Source organism: Vidua chalybeata, chromosome 3 (assembly GCF_026979565.1).
Source record: "Vidua chalybeata isolate OUT-0048 chromosome 3, bVidCha1 merged haplotype, whole genome shotgun sequence".
In the NCBI taxonomy this organism is placed as follows: domain Eukaryota; kingdom Metazoa; phylum Chordata; class Aves; order Passeriformes; family Viduidae; genus Vidua; species Vidua chalybeata.
Window position 1 is genome coordinate 7,095,307 of NC_071532.1, and position 17,342 is coordinate 7,112,648.

The 17,342-nt window shown below is 39.6% G+C and overlaps 1 protein-coding gene across 6 annotated transcripts in view; it reads right to left on the bottom strand.

The window, feature by feature from the left end:
* MACROD2 (mono-ADP ribosylhydrolase 2) overlaps positions 1–17,342 on the bottom strand; it is an 852,188-nt gene that overhangs the window by 18,909 nt on the left and 815,937 nt on the right. For 5 of the 6 annotated variants that reach the window (XM_053937065.1, XM_053937064.1, XM_053937063.1 and 2 more), the window contains one exon: positions 17,235–17,324. In XM_053937065.1, the coding sequence (XP_053793040.1) occupies positions 17,235–17,324 (90 nt within the window). Of the gene's footprint in view, positions 1–4,360; positions 4,387–17,234; positions 17,325–17,342 lie in introns of those variants that run through there. The other variant, XM_053937067.1, reaches the window with a different exon arrangement.

Consider the following 17,342-nt stretch of genomic DNA (forward strand, 5'->3'; position numbering starts at 1 on the left):
CTTCTACCAGTTCCATCTGGCTTCACAGGGGGCTCACTTCATAAAGTGTTTTGGATGTGCTCAGCATTTTTGAAATTCAGGGCACCTATTTTGAATCCTAAACATGGACTTTAAAAATCCATGCCAATTCTCACTGCACTTCTTTAATCTGTGCTTAGAAAGCTAAGTGACATTATAACCAACAACCTGGCTTTTCCATTCTCTTTCCCTGAACAGAATTTGAGGGAAATCTGAGAATTTGTAGAACTCCTAATAAAACTGGTGTCTATCATGAAAACTAGCGGACTTGAGTCTAAAAAGATAACTATAATTTTCCTTGAAACTAGTCAGTAACATCTCCTCAAATCCTCTTTGTAATTGATGAGCTCTTTCCTTACTAAGAGCTGTCCTGTAGGTCAGCCAGAACGTAGCAGCTAGGGCTGTGGGATACTCAGAAATACCACAGGCCATAGAAAAGTACTGAATTCCAGGCTGGCATGTTGGAATACTTAGCCCTTCCTGGAATGCCAGCTCCCTCCTACGGGGTGCCAGAAAACATAAGGGCTTGTCTTTGCAATCTTAGCACCAAAGTCAAGACTTCTACCAATTAAACCAGAAGAGAATAATTGTATTAGCAGCTGATAGTGGCAGACTTCTGTCCTGCTAAAGCAGGGTGACATGCAAACACTAAAAACACTTCCTCAAGCTAAATTCTTCAGATTGCTGGATTCAGACCATGCTTTACAATTTCTTTATAATAAGACCTTCTTAGCTTAGGAACTTGCAGATGCCTAGAGCCTTTCCATTATTTATCTTTCAAGTCTTTTGAGCTTAGGAATAAAAAAAAAAATCACCTGATATAATGGTTCCAGCTTTGTGTCAAAAAGCAGCAATATTTCCTCTCTTCTTGAATACCCACAGTTGGAAGAATATAGAGCTTTTGCCAGCACATAGCCCAAGGGTAAGAATTAGAGGTAACAGGTGTGCTCTCTACAAATGTTCACATGGCCCAGCTCTGCAAGAATTTGTACGCTGGTGTAAGGATTGCCACTGCCCACAGTCTCTACAGATACCTTGGCAACTCTTACTTTCATGGGAGCTACTGAAGATTTCAAAAGAATGCAGAAGTGCTAATCTCCTGATGCAGGTGACTTCAGCCCTGACAGACATTTCCTCAGAGTCACAGATAAAACTGAAGGATTAAGCCATAAAGGATTAGGAGAGGTGTCACCTAGAATTAAGTCACTGGCCTTGAATCATGGCTTTGTTGGGCACTGAAAATAGCAAATTTCACCATCTTAAAAACAAGTTTTATTGTATTTCTTTAAATATATATAAATATATTTCAGATATATATCTTGATTTCCTGAGTAGGCTTAAAAGTCTAGATGGCTCATAGTTGTACAATTTCCATTTTTTACTACACTTCAGTGCACTAAAATACATCAATCTGACAATCTGAAGAGACCAAACAAATTTCTTTCACAACTGTGCACTGGATGTTTATGCATCTAAGAAAATACAGGAAATAAACACTTGCATGGCTCTCTTGACATAGAACCTATTTTAAATGATACAGACCCTAAAAGGGGAGGGTCTGTTAGACAGAAAATTGGTCTTTGCCTAGAAAGTTTATAGCTCATAGCAAATCTAGGTCTTCCCAACTTAGCTGCCCAGTTATTTTGATGTAAGCACAAAGAAGAGGTCCATACATGAGATGTGCTTTAAGTCCAAAAAGTCTGTGGCATTTCACTTAACAGGTGCAGAGATTATTTGGGGTGGTAGGGAAGAAATAAGCCTAGTGCCTTAAAGGGCTGTTTTAAGTCACTCTGGATATCTATGACAATGCTGAGAACTGGTTGAAAATCTTATGAGGGACCCAAGCACTGATCCTCAGCCTGATAAAACCTGCCATAATTTGGAAGTATTGTGTCTAGCTCAGGCTGGAGACTGGCAGAAGCTGACAGTGACAAAGCCATTGCAGCTACTGCATTCTGCAGGCAGGGGGTGGTCCTGCTGTACAGGGAAGCCACTGCAAAGGCACACGTGTAGTCTACGAAAATATTTCTAATCAAACCTTCTCCTGAATCAAATGATGCTTTGTTTTTCCTGGTTTAAAAGAACAGATAGTATAATGGGAAATGTAATGTTTTCAGAGAGTCATACAAATGTATCCTGTGAAGCCCAAGATTTCCAGAGAAATGTTGCTGGCTCTTGCCAAAACTATAAACTGAAGCTACCAGATTGCTGTTAAAAATTAAAAGAAAAAGTGAAACCTCCCTCAATTTAAAAGGACATGAGTATTTTTCAATTTTGTCAGACATTTTCATGGAGGGAGGAACAAGGAGGAACTGCTTCTTGATTACCAGCAGGAAGCATTTAAGAATATGTTTACTGGTCATTCATGACACAAGTACTTCTGGCAGAGGCAAGCAAGCTATTTTTTAAGCAGCAGAGCTGGAGGAAGCCAGTTGGTCACAGAGAATCCATGTATCAGACAGTGGTGCCACTGTGTTGGCAGTCCTTGAAAGGGATGCCTCAATTAGGCTGATGAGCATGCAAAATCATGGAATTTAGGCTGTGCATTCCTTGGATAAAGAAAATTGTGAAGGGCACTTTGCATGGTATTTCCAGTTTAAGTTTAGAGACTGGACTACACAGCAGTAATCACTAATGATAGTAAAAGTCCTAATTAATACTAATAGCACTAATAGGTAAAAAGATCCTGCTTATCCTTCTATATTCCTATTTATATTTCCTATCAGAAAAATTCTTCACTTAAGTTTCATTTCCTTAACAGACAGCAATTCATACTCTAAGTGACAACTTAACAGTGTAACCATTAATGTACAATAGAAAGTATAATGAAAATGAACCCAAATTAAAGTTCTCTAAAATCAGTTTATCTACTCTTCATCTCATGGCATATTTACTACAGCAAGCCTAAAAGTTTAGACTCATTTTATTTCTGCCCGTCCTCCAATTTACAAACCCTGAATTAATGCAGCTCTTTTCACAGCCCACATACAAAAGAACTGTGCAAATAGCTGAAGGAAATGATAAGAACTGGATCACATGCCATGGATCACATTCTGTGCACAGAATGGCTTCCCTGGAGTAAGCCCATGCAGCAGTGCTTTTTGACATTCTTCATTACAGTCCAGTCCTTGGATCACTGGTGGTGTAGCCATGTGAAAGCAGGCTTCCAGTGACAAAACAACGCTTACAACAAAAGGCCATCCCTCCCAAGGGGAGCACAGCAGTGATTTGAATACCAGGCCTCAAAAAGGTGGCTTTATTTCAAAAATTTTGCCAAGGGCTGCTAGTGGGCCAATCAGTTTCAGTGTGTAATGGTTTATAGCAACAAAACTGTGAAGTCTCCAGAAACTAGAAATCTGTGAAATGTGGGGAAAAGAGCTGCCTTCTTGCCAAAACAAAATTCCTGGTTATATGGAGTATTGGATCAAAGACAACGTATTTTGCAGAAACACAACATCATCACAAACCTCATCACCAAGGCTTTGGGGATGATGGGTGACAGTCCCTCTAGTGTCCTCAGCCACACTGGTTGAGCACAGCCAAGGCTGGACCAGCCCCTGCCCCTTCCTCCAGCTTTCCTCTGCACATACCCTCCACATTCTGATTTATTCCACGTTGTCAGCAGCAGGGGTGCTCAGTGAGCAACTGGGGAGCCCCTGCTGCTCCAGGCAATGCCTCCTCAGCAACTCCCAGCAGCAGGGCAGGAAGAGGAAAATCAAGATGTCAATTCCAAAACATGCCCAGAAATTTGTACCTGCAGTAGCTGCTCTCAAAGGTTTAGAGCTCACCTCTTCTTTCCTAAAGCCTGCAGCAGACCCAGCTACTTGAAGCTCTTGGACAGCACAGGGATACAGAAAGCATGGAGCAGCTTCAAGCTTTCTGCACATGTGTCCTTTGGGTCCTGGGGTCATAGAATCATAGATTAGTTTGGGAAGGGATCTTAAAGATCATCTAGTTCCAACACCCCTGCCATAAGTTTTTGCCCAAAGATTTTTCCACCTCCCAGGCAATTAAGAGAAGATGCAAAATACCAGAGAAATGGCATTTCCTAGTGATTCTGATAAACAGAGTATATAACCAGCTACTTTAAAAGCAGGCTTTGAAATGCCACTGGCTTGCTTTGTTCTAAGCACAGTCCCAGGGAGAATGTCAGGTCACATAACTCATTTGTTATCTATATACAGAGGAGCTCCACTAAGCACCAGCCATCAAAAAAATACTAGCATTCCTTTTAATGGAAAACAAATAGAAAAGAAAAATGCAACAACTCACTTAAAAGGAAGCCAATTAGCACTTCAAAGATTGCCACGTGGTCTGTAAACAGGGATGTTAATACACTGGGGTGCCGTGCTCCTCTTCAGCCACAGCCTGAGTTATGAAAATGGAGGGAGCACCATTACAGAGATAACACTCCCCCATGACACAAACCTACACTGTGCATTCATTTAGACACACTCTTTGCATTTTATTTCCCTCAGTGGCTTAAAAATGCCAAAAATCAGAATAGCATGTGAGGAGCATTTTAATCTAGCCTTAGATAAGGCACTTTCCTCCTCTGGGCAGCAAGCACTCAGCAGCAACCACTTTATGTACAACATGAAGGAAAGTGTCAGGGAAAAAACTGCAGTAATTGAGGTCACGTCCTCTGTGACTGCAAGGAAACCCTCTCACACATTTTCCCCCATCATCCATGGACATTTCCATGTATATACAGCTAACCATTTTAATGATATATAAATATTTATCTCCTGAGCAGAAAAACTAGTAGGCATTAATTCTAGTGATGCAAACACCTGATGGATAGATGCTCTCATCTACCTGTAAATGTAAAACACCAGCCACTGAAATTATGTGGCAAAATTATATGACAGTTATCTCTGAGGTATTTGGAATTCCACATAAAATCTGTGCTTCACATGGTTAAGCAGCTAGCTCTCATGTTTTGTAGGGAGGGAGGGAAGAAGGGAAAAAATTGTGCTTTGTGTTTTTTTTTTTTAATCTCATTTGCAGCTGTACAGTTACAGCTTAAAGATTAATAATAAAAGAGCATATGTGACAATGCAGAAACAAATGATGTTCAGTGTCAAACACAAATCAAGATGCAAATATATTTTTCTGTTAATTGACCAGACTTTCATTTCAACTGCGCTGATCTTGTAAATAAAGCTTACAAGCTGGTTTCAAGCAAGTGTGGGAATTACACAAAGAAAAAAAAAATCCCAAACCCTAAATCAAAACACCTTAACTCAACTGTCTCCTAGTACTGGTTAGCTAATTATATTTGCCATTTTTTATTCAGGGGATTTAAACAGATTAAAACAGGTTAAAAACAATTGTATTCAGGAACTGGCCCAAGGGTAAGAGCTCTCTGGATAGTACCAGACATCAGCTCGTGTCAACCACTGCTAAAAAACAAGGGGCATCCCTAAATGTTCTGAAAGACAAGAAGAGGTTGGGCAGAAGGATGTACAGATAAGAGGACATACAAGCAGAAGGAAGAGAGTGAAGAAAGAACAAACAACTAAATAACACTAAATAACATTCTCCTGCACCTATGACTTGCCTCTAAGGATTTGCTTTCCAAGCACTTTATTGAAAATGTTCAAGTCCTTAACTTATCTTCTGGGGGGCAAATAAGGGGGCCTGAAAAGCCTTAGGTTAATTAAGCATTGCTGAGATGTGCTCAATGAGATGGGGAAATACAAAGCTTTTGAAAGGGTGAAAAATCTCCAACTATCTGGTAGCAGTGTTGAGAAGAAAGGGGAAATACAAGGGGCAGTCTGCAGCAGGGAGGTACAGAACTCCTTAATTATTGGGCTACCAAGACCATTACCACCCCAAATGCCTGTGAAAGCTTACAAAATGAACTTACAAGGCTCAGCAAAAATATCTCTTAGTAAGAATAGCATCTTCAGGAAAGCAAACAGGAGTAGCTTTCCCCAAGATACATCTGCTAATTAGAAATTATGGGTAATAGATGCAGGCGGCAAGGCCCCCAGATGAGAACAAGACTATTCCTGGTGACCTCTCTACCTGTTTCTTCTGACTGCTGCTCTCCAAGGCTCCACAGATGGTGTTCCCTTTCAATTAATACCACCCTGCCAGCCAGAAGGAAGCTTCTGTTGTACTTGGCAATACAGGTGAACAGCCTGCATTTAGATTTCAAAGCAAATGCCACAGGTGTTCCAGCAATATGGCAAGCAGCTGATGTGCTCCAGCCTCTCCAGGCCTGGATAAGACTCAGCTGTGTTTTCTTATCCCTAAGACTAGCTAGAGAAAAATCACAACATTCAAAGGGCAAACTTTGCACACTGGAGCAAAATCTGAACTATCTTTGCTCTAAATGACTTTGTCAGTTGTGAGGTGTGAAAGTGCCAATGTCATCCTGCCTTCTCCTCTTGGAGATGGATATGTATCCAGCTGATTACAGGTGCAGGTTAGCAAGGAGCAAACTGGCTTTGACACCCAAAGCTGTGACCAAACCTTTGCCAAAAAGTAAAGGCATTCTGTGCTCATTCTCACTTTTGGAATGTGACTATGTGTAGCTGATTTCCTTCCCTCCTACACGCAGATTCTTCTCCAGTTTTTTTCAGCTGTGCACTGGTGATCTAGTTGGATTCACAAGCTGGGCAAGAGCAAGCTATATCTATCCTTGAATGGCAGACCTCATTACAAGAAGGAAATGGTTCTGGCAATCTAATACATTGCATGGCACTGCTGCTTCCAGGATCAGATATAAGCCTCAGGTCATGGCTACCTCTGGTGGTTAAATATCCCATAGCAGTTGTGGTAAGAACAAATGGCATTAACCATATTTTACAGCCAAATCTTGACATGAATATCTCTCCCCCAGGCTCACCTTGAAAGTTCTTTCCACTTTGGAAAGATTTCCTGTGTCTTAAACATCACACCTTTAACTTAGTACTGTTAAACATTGTCTGTGTTTAATGCCAGAGGGAATGGTTTCATGAGCAGATTTTGTGATCTCTATATGCATCAATTTCTAAGATAACTTGGGTTCCTTTAGATAGGTACAAGATATATATGTACTTCTTATAATCTGTTTTTCATGCTTACACACTTCAAGAGCCAGCTGGATCTGCAGGCGGAACTGCATCCAGGAAATCTATTTTATGCCATGCTGGAAGCAGGCAATACTAGGAATATTGTTTAAAGACTTTTTCCTTTAACTTTCTTTTCTTTTTAAAGCAAACTTGCCCATATTACATTGCCAGAAGATTCAAAGCCAAGCTACAAAGGCATCCAAATGTTTGGACATTTACCTGAAAAACAGCTGTGTTCCAGCTGCAGGAGCCTGCAGTACCTGTAACTCAGTAACTGTGTGGTTACTGAGACATGTCTGTAACCTCCCAATAACCTCAGTCATCTGCAATTCAAGACTTAGGTTTCTATGTGCAAGCAGATTTATGATGATACAGGCATTAAAAACATTGACAAGTTTAAAAAGACCACAATAGCTGTACCTACCACACACTGGACAGTTACTGCCTTGGAAGACAGAGAGGTAAAAAAAAACACAGAGGATGCCAGTTTTACCAGACCAGTATGAGTGTGGAAGCTGTTAGCTATGCTCATATAAGGGTAATTGTAAAATACCTGCTGTCCCAAGGAGGAAGTCCCAAAAACTGAGAACACAGCTCTGGTCTCTTGGCAATCTAGCTGTTTAGATCAATGTGACCACCAGGCAGGAGCTCCTGATATCTAAAGGAAGAATTGGGTGCGTGGGTAAGGACCACAGCAAAACACCATGGATCTGTGAGGTGAGATCACAAGAAGAAGGGCCAAGGGCTTAACTGAGGTGTGATGGCAGCAGCCATGCAAAACTTGGAGCAATGAGGATCTGAACCCAAGTGAGGGAGAGGGACCATGCCAGTGCTTACCCTGGCCTTACACCCTCTTGATCAGAGCATGCTGGAAATAAATCTGAATTAATGCTGGAAGGGTTCCACCCCTGATCCTTGTGTCTTAGAGATTCCTGCAAGACAGCCATGTGGGAAGCCCCTCTCATTACTGGGCCAGCACCAATGAGAATGTGTCACCTGTAGAGACCTCTCAATGCTCAGAAAAGAGCAAAACAAAAAACAATGAAGCTGCTGCACACTCATAACAGCAAGTCCTCTGCAGTTTTCTGACCTCTCCAGACCAGCTGGGTTGATGGAGGCACCATACTAAGGTACCAGCACCCCAGAAAGGGGTGATGCTCAGACCCAGCTGTGCTGACAACCTCCCTGCTCAGTCTGTCAGCTTCCTACTAATCTTCCTTCTAGCTAGGATAGCTGGAGGAATCAGGCAAGTTTATTTCCTTCACTTGAGTTGCTGGAGTTAGGCATTGATTTTTCAGCATATTGACATCTTATTTTGAAGCACCTGAGGTATCTCCATTTGTTCTCATTTGTGTCATTTGACACCTTTGTGCTACATTTCAGGCTGTCAGACCGTGAAAAGATATCCAGCAATTGTGCTTTACCTGATGAAATGGTGTAGTAGTAACTGTGTAACTGTGATAGCATTTGGCCACAAATTGGGAATCTCAATGTTTTCTAGGCCCTGATACAGTGAATTTGCCATCCTGACCCCCTGACTATACGCCATTGTTAGCTGTAACCAGGGGATAATGTAGAAGAGACTACTGAATTTTTCTGCTCAAAATCCAGAACAGATTTTAACCAATTTTTCTGTGCAGGTAAGAATGGTATAGCCTGTAAGTGACTGCTTATTTCCTCCACAGAGAAAATGCTGAATGTGTAGACACACTGTCTTTCAAGGGCTGTAAATTAATGTAAGTATTGAGAGGTTTTAGGATTATGTAAATAGAATAAAGGAGGTGTAGGCCTCTGCAATAAGTATGATTACTGGCACAGTGACTGCAGAACAAACAGTAAAGGCACATCCTCATCCACAAAGGGGAATAATGAGTAAAAGGGCTTATATACCCCAACATTTCAGTGTAAAGACCCTACAACAGTGAAACAGTAATGAAGGTCATCTTTTGGTTGAAATTTGCTAGCTGTAGAAAGCAATGGATTTTAGAACTCAGGACAGACATCACAAGTCTGAACATGGGAGGAAAATCATTGGCAACTGTTTCAGCAAAGCACAGTGTTAATCAAGTAAGTACATTATAAGCATTGAAGCATGTATACAGGTAAGTAAAAAACCCCACCATTCCAATACTCTTCATGTTTCTCTTGGATCTCTGAAACAAAACTAAGTGTTTTTGCAGCTGCAACTCACAGCTCATAATTCAGAGCACTGGTTTAATTGCAACTATGAGCACATGCACAGCACTCAGGAGTGCTCCAGGAAAGGTTCCTCAGAGATCATGCAACACCCTAAAAAGGAGATGCCAAGCTTTTGGTGAAATAACAGAAAGTCCCAAAGAGCAGCACTTCTGCACCAATGTGTTGAGATGACCCTACTGCCTGATTCAGGTGCAGTCCCAGAGATGTAGGAGGGAAGAGCTTTCTCCCTGGTAGATCATTCAGAGCAGCTAGAGACAAGGTCAGTTGATGCTATGGGCCAGGTATGCTGGTGATGACCTTGCATGCTCATCTGGAGGCAAAATGTGATAAAAGCCAACCAAGCAGAGGAAAACTCTTCCAGATGGCAAGACCTCAAAAGAACACTTACCTGTCAACCACATTAGGAAAAGGTGAGGGGACAGAAAACCTGCTGCCAAAAAGTTATGAGTAAAGTACAGAAAAAAGGAAGAGAAAATCCGGAGGAAAGCATTATACTTCAAAGATCTGAGTGAGATTGAGTGGGATTTTTCCTGCTCTGGGTCAGCTGCAGTGAGAAAGTTTTAATCTCAGTTGAAGTCATGCCCTAGGAAAGCAACCTCTACTTTACAAGGCTGTACACACATTTCCCCTCACTATGTAGCAGTCCCTTCTTGTACAGCTCTGGCCTCCCTCTCCAAGCACAAGAAGCAAGGACACCTATGAAGCCATGGTGTACTTCATAGCTGAGCAGAAGTGTGAATACACAGAATAGAAAACAGAACAGAGCTGAATCAAAAAGTGTGTCTCTTGATCCACGTGACAGTATGGAGTGAGTAAATGCCACCCTTCTCATATGAGAACAAGATTTACTCCTCACCACAGCACTAGGCGAAACTACAGAAATAAACAGTGAAGTGAAAATGTTCTTCCACTCCTCAAAGTACAAGCAACAGAATCTTTCAGTCCTAGGGCATATGGTGTTTTCTTTTAATTCCTTCCTGTTCTATACTTGAAAAAAAAAGACAGTTCCCCAAATCATACCTTCTCCACTCCTACTGGTTGTGGTTTCCACACAGTTATGACTGGACTCCACTCTATTTTATGAAAATCCTTGGTGAAATGCAGTTTGTCTCCCTGCTGCCCTAAATGTGTGGACATTTGAATTTTTGAAACAGCTATAACATAGTGCCACAACCTGGGCAAGGCGGTACATCTATCCAAAACCTAAACAAGTGGGAGCACAGAATTTCCAGTTCCAGAGCCAGCTCAGTTGGATGAGTGTATTCCATCATAAACAAACTTTATTAAAAGAGATAAGAATCTAAAATTTATCAGTGCTTAACAAAATGAAGACTCCTTTTGTAGAAGATGGCACAAAGACATTTATCTGTGAGGGATCAAATTGTTTCCTGGTGAAACTGCCTGCACTCCTTTAGTCTGCTGGAAGACTGAATTTCTTACTGTGGTACACCGAAGCTAAACTCACTGTTCAAACAGGTACCTGTGTAGCTGTACAGTATATGTTGAAGTGGTGCCTTATCTCTGGAGGTGCTAAAGCTTATTTCCGGAAATATTGATGGCTGTGATGCCATCTGTAACAGTGCAGTCCTTGGCCAGTGAGTCCTACTTTTTCAATAAGTTACAGGAAGCTGTTTTTAAGATGTCAGACTCTCTCCTATATTCCTTCCCCTCATTTCTTGGGTGCTGTTTGAGATAGTTTGAGATAGCTTGAAAGAGATACGTGTTTTGTTTCCATAAGGCAATGCTGTCTCTCTGGAGAGATGAGCTAAAACCAAAGCCTGGTAGACTTGGACCCCACTGTTTGGAATACAGGTTCTATTTTCTCCTCAATTTTCATATGTGAAAAGGGCCTTATCAATATCTTAAAGCTCTTCAAGTCTTGTAGCTCACAAGTAAAAAACATGCAATATCATGTAATACTACTATAAACATATGAGGACTAAGAATGACATCATAGCATCTGCTTTTTCACTGGGATTTAATGATTTTATATTTTTTGGCATTGCCAACATGGAAAATCAAAATGAAAATGGCACTTCAATATATTTCATTAATAAATCCAGTTTCTCCTCCAGCATCTTCAAGGATTTAATTTCTTCTCTTTCTTTTTATTTTCTGTATATGGAAAAGCACTCTAAAGCTTCTTTTACTTGATTTAATGCTGAGTGTGATTCAATTCAGTGCTGTAATATAAGTTAATTAAACTAAACAAAGGCTGCATTCTCAGTACTTTCAGCGGGAACAAAAAGATGATATTTTAAATGCAATAAAAATTGCTAATTCATAATACTATTTTCTGTTCTACTTACTGTAAATAAAATGAAGAAAACAATCAAATAGAGATAATAAACCTTAAATACTGTCATTGTTACAGTATTCCCTATTGTTGTATTCCTGTTTTCTTTGCTTTTGGCTTTTTGTGTTTTACCCTTACCATCATGTCTGGTAACACAAAGTGACTGTGACAGCAAGCAAAACGTTTAAGCTGAAAAAATCTTAGGTTTTCTACTTTCTTATTAGAAAAGCACACAGAAAAAAATAAATTATTTTTTCTTTCAAGGTATGAAAAATAATTAAAACTTCAAATTAATCCTGCACCACCTATTTTTTATGTACATTCAGTTTAGAACCTGGGTATATGGAGAGTAATGAAAGGAAACAGATTCCTTCTGTGGCAGAAAAATAAATATGACTCTTTTCCCCTAAGAGACTGAAATCAATATCTAGAGCAGACTACTGACAGTGCAATAACCACCTGACTGCCAGTGCACAGTGCTGCACAGCATCCTCAGAGAAGTGCCCTCAGGAAAGCCCTGCAGGAGGTCTGCATCCCATGTGAAGCCTCTTTGGTGATGTAAGAGCCTGGACACCTCCCACTTCACAACTGACAAAACCCCCACACAAACAGTGGGGCCAAACCCCACTCCTCTTCTGCAGTCTGCAATGTGTAAGGAGAGCAAAGAGGATGCAGGTGAGCCTCACCTGGCTACTTCCACGAGGCATAGAAATTACTTGGATATCCTTTTCTGCCATAGCTATAATGCCTTCAGGAGAGCAGAGTGCTTGATACAGACCAAACAGCCTTGGACTGCCACAAACTCAGCACAGTGGGCTGGCAAACATAATCTGGTCACAAAATCTCCTCAACTGGCTGATACTGCAGCTGAAAAGTTCACTGGAATTTTGTGAAGTTCTCAAGAAAATAAAGGTATGTAAAGCAAGGCTTCATAGGTGAGGTACCTTTTAGGATTTCCATTTCTAATCTCTCTCGCACCTCCCACTAGTCCCATCTACTGCTTCCCAACAGCCCATATCTCTGCATAATCTAGAGCTTTAAATAACCATTTGTAACTTTCTGGTTCCACAGCTTTTCCAGCCCTTCTGCAAAAAAGTCCAATGGTGCACTTTTCTTTTTCTTTGCCAAACATCAGTATCTATTAGAATAGGATTTTAAAGATATATTTCATATTTAGCATCTGAATATGCTGTAACAGCCCAAAAAATGGCATCTGATCTCTTCAGTATGGGTTCTTATTAAACACCAAATGCACTATATCTGGTTCAGGATATTTTTTCCTCTCCTTTTTGAGCAATTGAATAAAAGAAGTAGGAGCCTTTATAGTAGAAGTAGTCTAGAAGCCACATCAATTCAAAGTATTGTTTTCTTTCCAAACAAAGTGAAATTACCTATTTAAAGATTCTAGTGAAGACTTTTTTTTTTTTTTCCAAAAATGTCTCATCTTTCTCTACTTGAAGAATTAAAGGAGTTTGGTTAAGCAATAAAATTGCCATGAATCAGTAATAAAAATATCAGATTTGTCGAAAAAGATCTTTCTCAAGAATTCTTTCATTTCTCTATAGTCACAATGTCATTTTGAAAGTTTTGAGTGTTTGATAACAAAGTCATTATTCTGACATTATTTATGACTGTGCCAATGCATATAAAATCCTATAAATGCCTGAGACTGAAGCTGTAAAACATGAGAGCTTTTTTCCCCAGGTTTTGGAATATTTTGTTCTCTCCAAGATTACACCATAAAATTATCACTCCCGCTAAAGCGAAATGGACAAGAGAAGAACGGACAAAGTGTTGCCTACATAGTTACAGGTTACAGCTATTCATGTTACAAAGAATGTTGAGCAAAACTGGGCTTAGCTAGAACAGAACCTGGCAGACTTCAACTTAGAAATTAGGCAGATTTCAAATTCAGAGTAAACAAGCACTGATCAGAAGATTGACAAAGGAAATCACATGTACTGCAAATGATGGAAACCTCCCACAGCCTGCCCCTGAGCCAGCCCTAACCTCATGGTTAAGATGAAGATTCTACACAGCCACTCTAATATGTTTCTCTTGTGAAGAAACATCAAATGCCAAGCTCAAACAATATTCCAAATTGGTACAAGATGACAAAATACTTCAGCCCAAATAGAGAAGAGAGAAAACGGAGAAATAACAGCAATAACTGTTCATTTTCTAGTGCTCTGACAGAAATCCTGCCCCTTCAAAGAGTTAAACGACTTCTAAGAGTGATTAGTGAGGGAATCATCATATTGAATGTCTCAATGAAGGGAGATAGAAAGAGAGGGGAAATAAGATGACAGAGATGAGAGTGGGCTCAGAGGAGAAATTGGCTGCAGATTCAGGCAAATGTGGGATTTACTTCCATGTGCTGCAAATTCTGTTGTGGAATAAATGTGCTGCTTAAACCCACAAGTAAGTGCTGAGTGCATGGTCATTACAACACAACGGGACTACTTTCAAGTGTACATATAAAGGGGACTGCCAAAAGGTCTGTTAAAACTGTGTACACTTACCTAGTCAGCAAATAGGTCAGTGATCACCACTTGCTCTGGTTTTTAATAAAGGGATTTGAGAATATTCCCCAATCTTATAAGAAACATAGATTTTCATTATTCTTTTGTGAACTAGAATAAGCACATAATAGTAGTTGAAAAAAAATAAAAAAGGCATCTTAGCTTGCCTTTTTTCTTCAGCTGCTCCCTTATATAACTTCAAGTTACAGTAGGAAAAAGGGGAATAAATTGGCACGTGTGATATTTTATTACTGATTTTGGAAAAAGCAACAGCAGGTTTTTATGAAACGCACAGTGCCTCACATTGTTATATTCTTCAGGGTAATCTGGCTTGGTTCTTACTGCTGGCAATGGGATTTAGGGGTGCGACTGCCAAGATTTTGGTTCTTCATTCCTCTGGGCTCCCAGCATCCCAGAACACCAGGGTCTGGGACTCCTTGGGAATTCACACTACAGCATGACCCTGGAGCTGTGAAGTGAAATGAGCTACACAGAAAGGATCCTGTAAGCTTTAAAAAACCCCAAAACACAGAGATGAGCTAACAGTAAAATTTGCACAATTAAATCAGAAGATAACCTGTGGTTTGTCAGAAGTTCATGTAAACTGACACATATCCAAAACATCAAGAAACAGACATTTTTTCCACAGAAAAACCACACCATTGAAAAGCTTCCTAGCATGCTTCAAAGCCACAATCAGTAACTGAGCAGAAATCCAGCTTTAGGTTGGAAAAGGGACTTTGTTCTTTGTTGGTCCTTTAGTGGCTTACACAGCTCCAGTTCTGAGGACTGAAGGGATTGCAGATGACTACCAAGAATATAATGCTCCCAGTGAGACAGAGAGAAGAGAGAGGCAGCTACATGCTACCCTTTGCTCTGGGATGAGTTTGAAAACATGCACAAAAAAATCTCATGTAGGATAGAAAGACCAGGTAGTTTGGAATTTAGTAGTTGCAACATTTGGCTTTGCATATAGGTCCAGAATGGGTCAAACAGACTAAAGATCCATGAATTTCTGTTTAACAGGACTAGCAGTACCACATTAGCTTTTTCCCCACATTCTTACATAAAAATACAGTATTTCATCCTATATCAAATATACTGTGTGTGCTGCTGGAAAATTTTCAGCTGAATTACTTTAGGAGGTAGCACTTAGGTTACATAAAATAATGTCACATATTAAATCTCTTTTTAATGCCAGGTAATCTCTTTCCATTAAGAGAAATCTCTCATTGGGAAATATATCTTATTTTATCAGTCTGAACTTCAGCTGATTTTATTTTTCTTACCGCTTTTTGTCCAGATCCACTTCACTTTATGGCAAACTTTCAAAACCCATGTGCCAGAATTTGTGCCCACCAGAACAAGAAGCAACTAGCAAGATGAGCTATGAGGGTGCTTATACCCATAAGAATGAAAACAAGACAAGGGAAAGGCTTTATTTCCTTCTCTGCTCCTGCTCTGCAAGAGCACCCCATTTATTTTTCCTGTGCCAAAGACAGTACCTTTGGAAGAAGCTGAACAGAATATTTGTGCTCTTATCCTGCACACAGACTCAACACATCTCCTCTTATCATGGAACTTACAAAATGATCATTTAAATTGATGACACTACTTCTGTGGACTTCAACAAGCTTTGGATCAGATGAATCCTGCACAGTATCAACACCTGAGACCCCAGGTAGGAACAAGTTCCAAAATATTTAGCAAGAAATTTTTACTTAGTATTTGAAACTTTTAAATCAAGGGCCGGAAAAGGAAAGGTGCCAAGAACAATCCTTTTCTGACATTACCTGCCTTTCCTTAACATTGCATATTTTAATAGTAAGTAGCACAGATGTTGAAATATAATCTCTCTTCTGAGAACTAAATGGCAGTCCCTAGCTGTCAGGGACACTAAAGTAGTAAAGAGGGAAAAATGTGCAAATAATGAAGGTACATTTTTTCCAATTTAGTTGTGATAATGCATAAAATAATATGTAAATAATTTCTGTTTGGAGGAGACTAACATAAGAGCATTGGTATTTGCAATCAGAGTGAGACTGTACTGTATAACCTGGGTTTGCAACTGAGGTAGTGTGGTACCATTTACCTGAATTTGAATGTAAGAATTATATCGATTCTACCTTCACCATCATTAACACAGCACAAAACCAATACCATTAACACAAATGATGACAAGGAGATGTGATTAGTCTCAACTTGGATAGGCAATTAAAATTTAAAAAAGAAAAGAAATGGAAATATTGTTTAGCTGTATCTGAACAAAGAGGTTCTATTAACCTGGCTTTGCAGTGAAGAAAATTGTCAACGTTGCTAACGCATGTTTGCAATTAAGTTGATGTCAATGTGGCTGAGAAAAGGACTTCATAATTAGGACAACACAGTTAGTATTGACCTGAATTTTCAATAAAAATCATGTCTGCATTTTAATTTGGAACTGTAAAATTCAACCTTGGGCTCTACAAATGACCATATAATTAACTAGCAGTTACTTTAAAATTAGAGAAGTATTTACATAATACGTTATTTTTTATATAACCATGTGTCTTTACAAATGGTGAGATGATTGCAGGGTTCCCAGGAGCATCCAACACTTAAACTTCTACATTTCCTTGCAAAAGCATTCCCAAGGTGTTAAATACTTTACTCCCATAAAAAAAAATTACTGCTTCAGAAGACTGCATTTTCACTCCAAATATTGGTTTCTTCATTAGAATTACTAGTTTTAGTTACTCTTTAGTTAAATCTCTATTAATGATCTCACAAATAACTATCATACCCATTTATTTAAATACTCCAAATGCTTCTAGCAAAGGTGATCAAAAGGATACTTACATGGACATAAATTGGTTGTTTAATCAGCATGATGGGCTTAAATGCAAAAAACCAAAAGTGAGGAGAGTATTTAAATGCCACTTTTGAACCTGAGTGCGCACTTTTTTGCACTTAGCTTCCTATTGAAATCCAAGTCCAATATATCAAAACTACACTCAAAGACAAGACAAAAAAAAGATTTTTTTCTTAGAGGGAAAAGGAGCACTTTTCTGTGCCCTTTCCACGTTTCTTCACAATAGAAAAGGATAACATGAGTCCTGCAGCATTCTGTCTCCATCTGCTTTATAATAGGCTCACCTGCTTCTTCTTTTCCTTCTTCCTTTTCCTCTGCACCAAGTACCAAAGGAATCTCAACTTCTGTTGTGTCTTCTTGGTTCAACAGTGGATCTGAATAAATTTGATAAA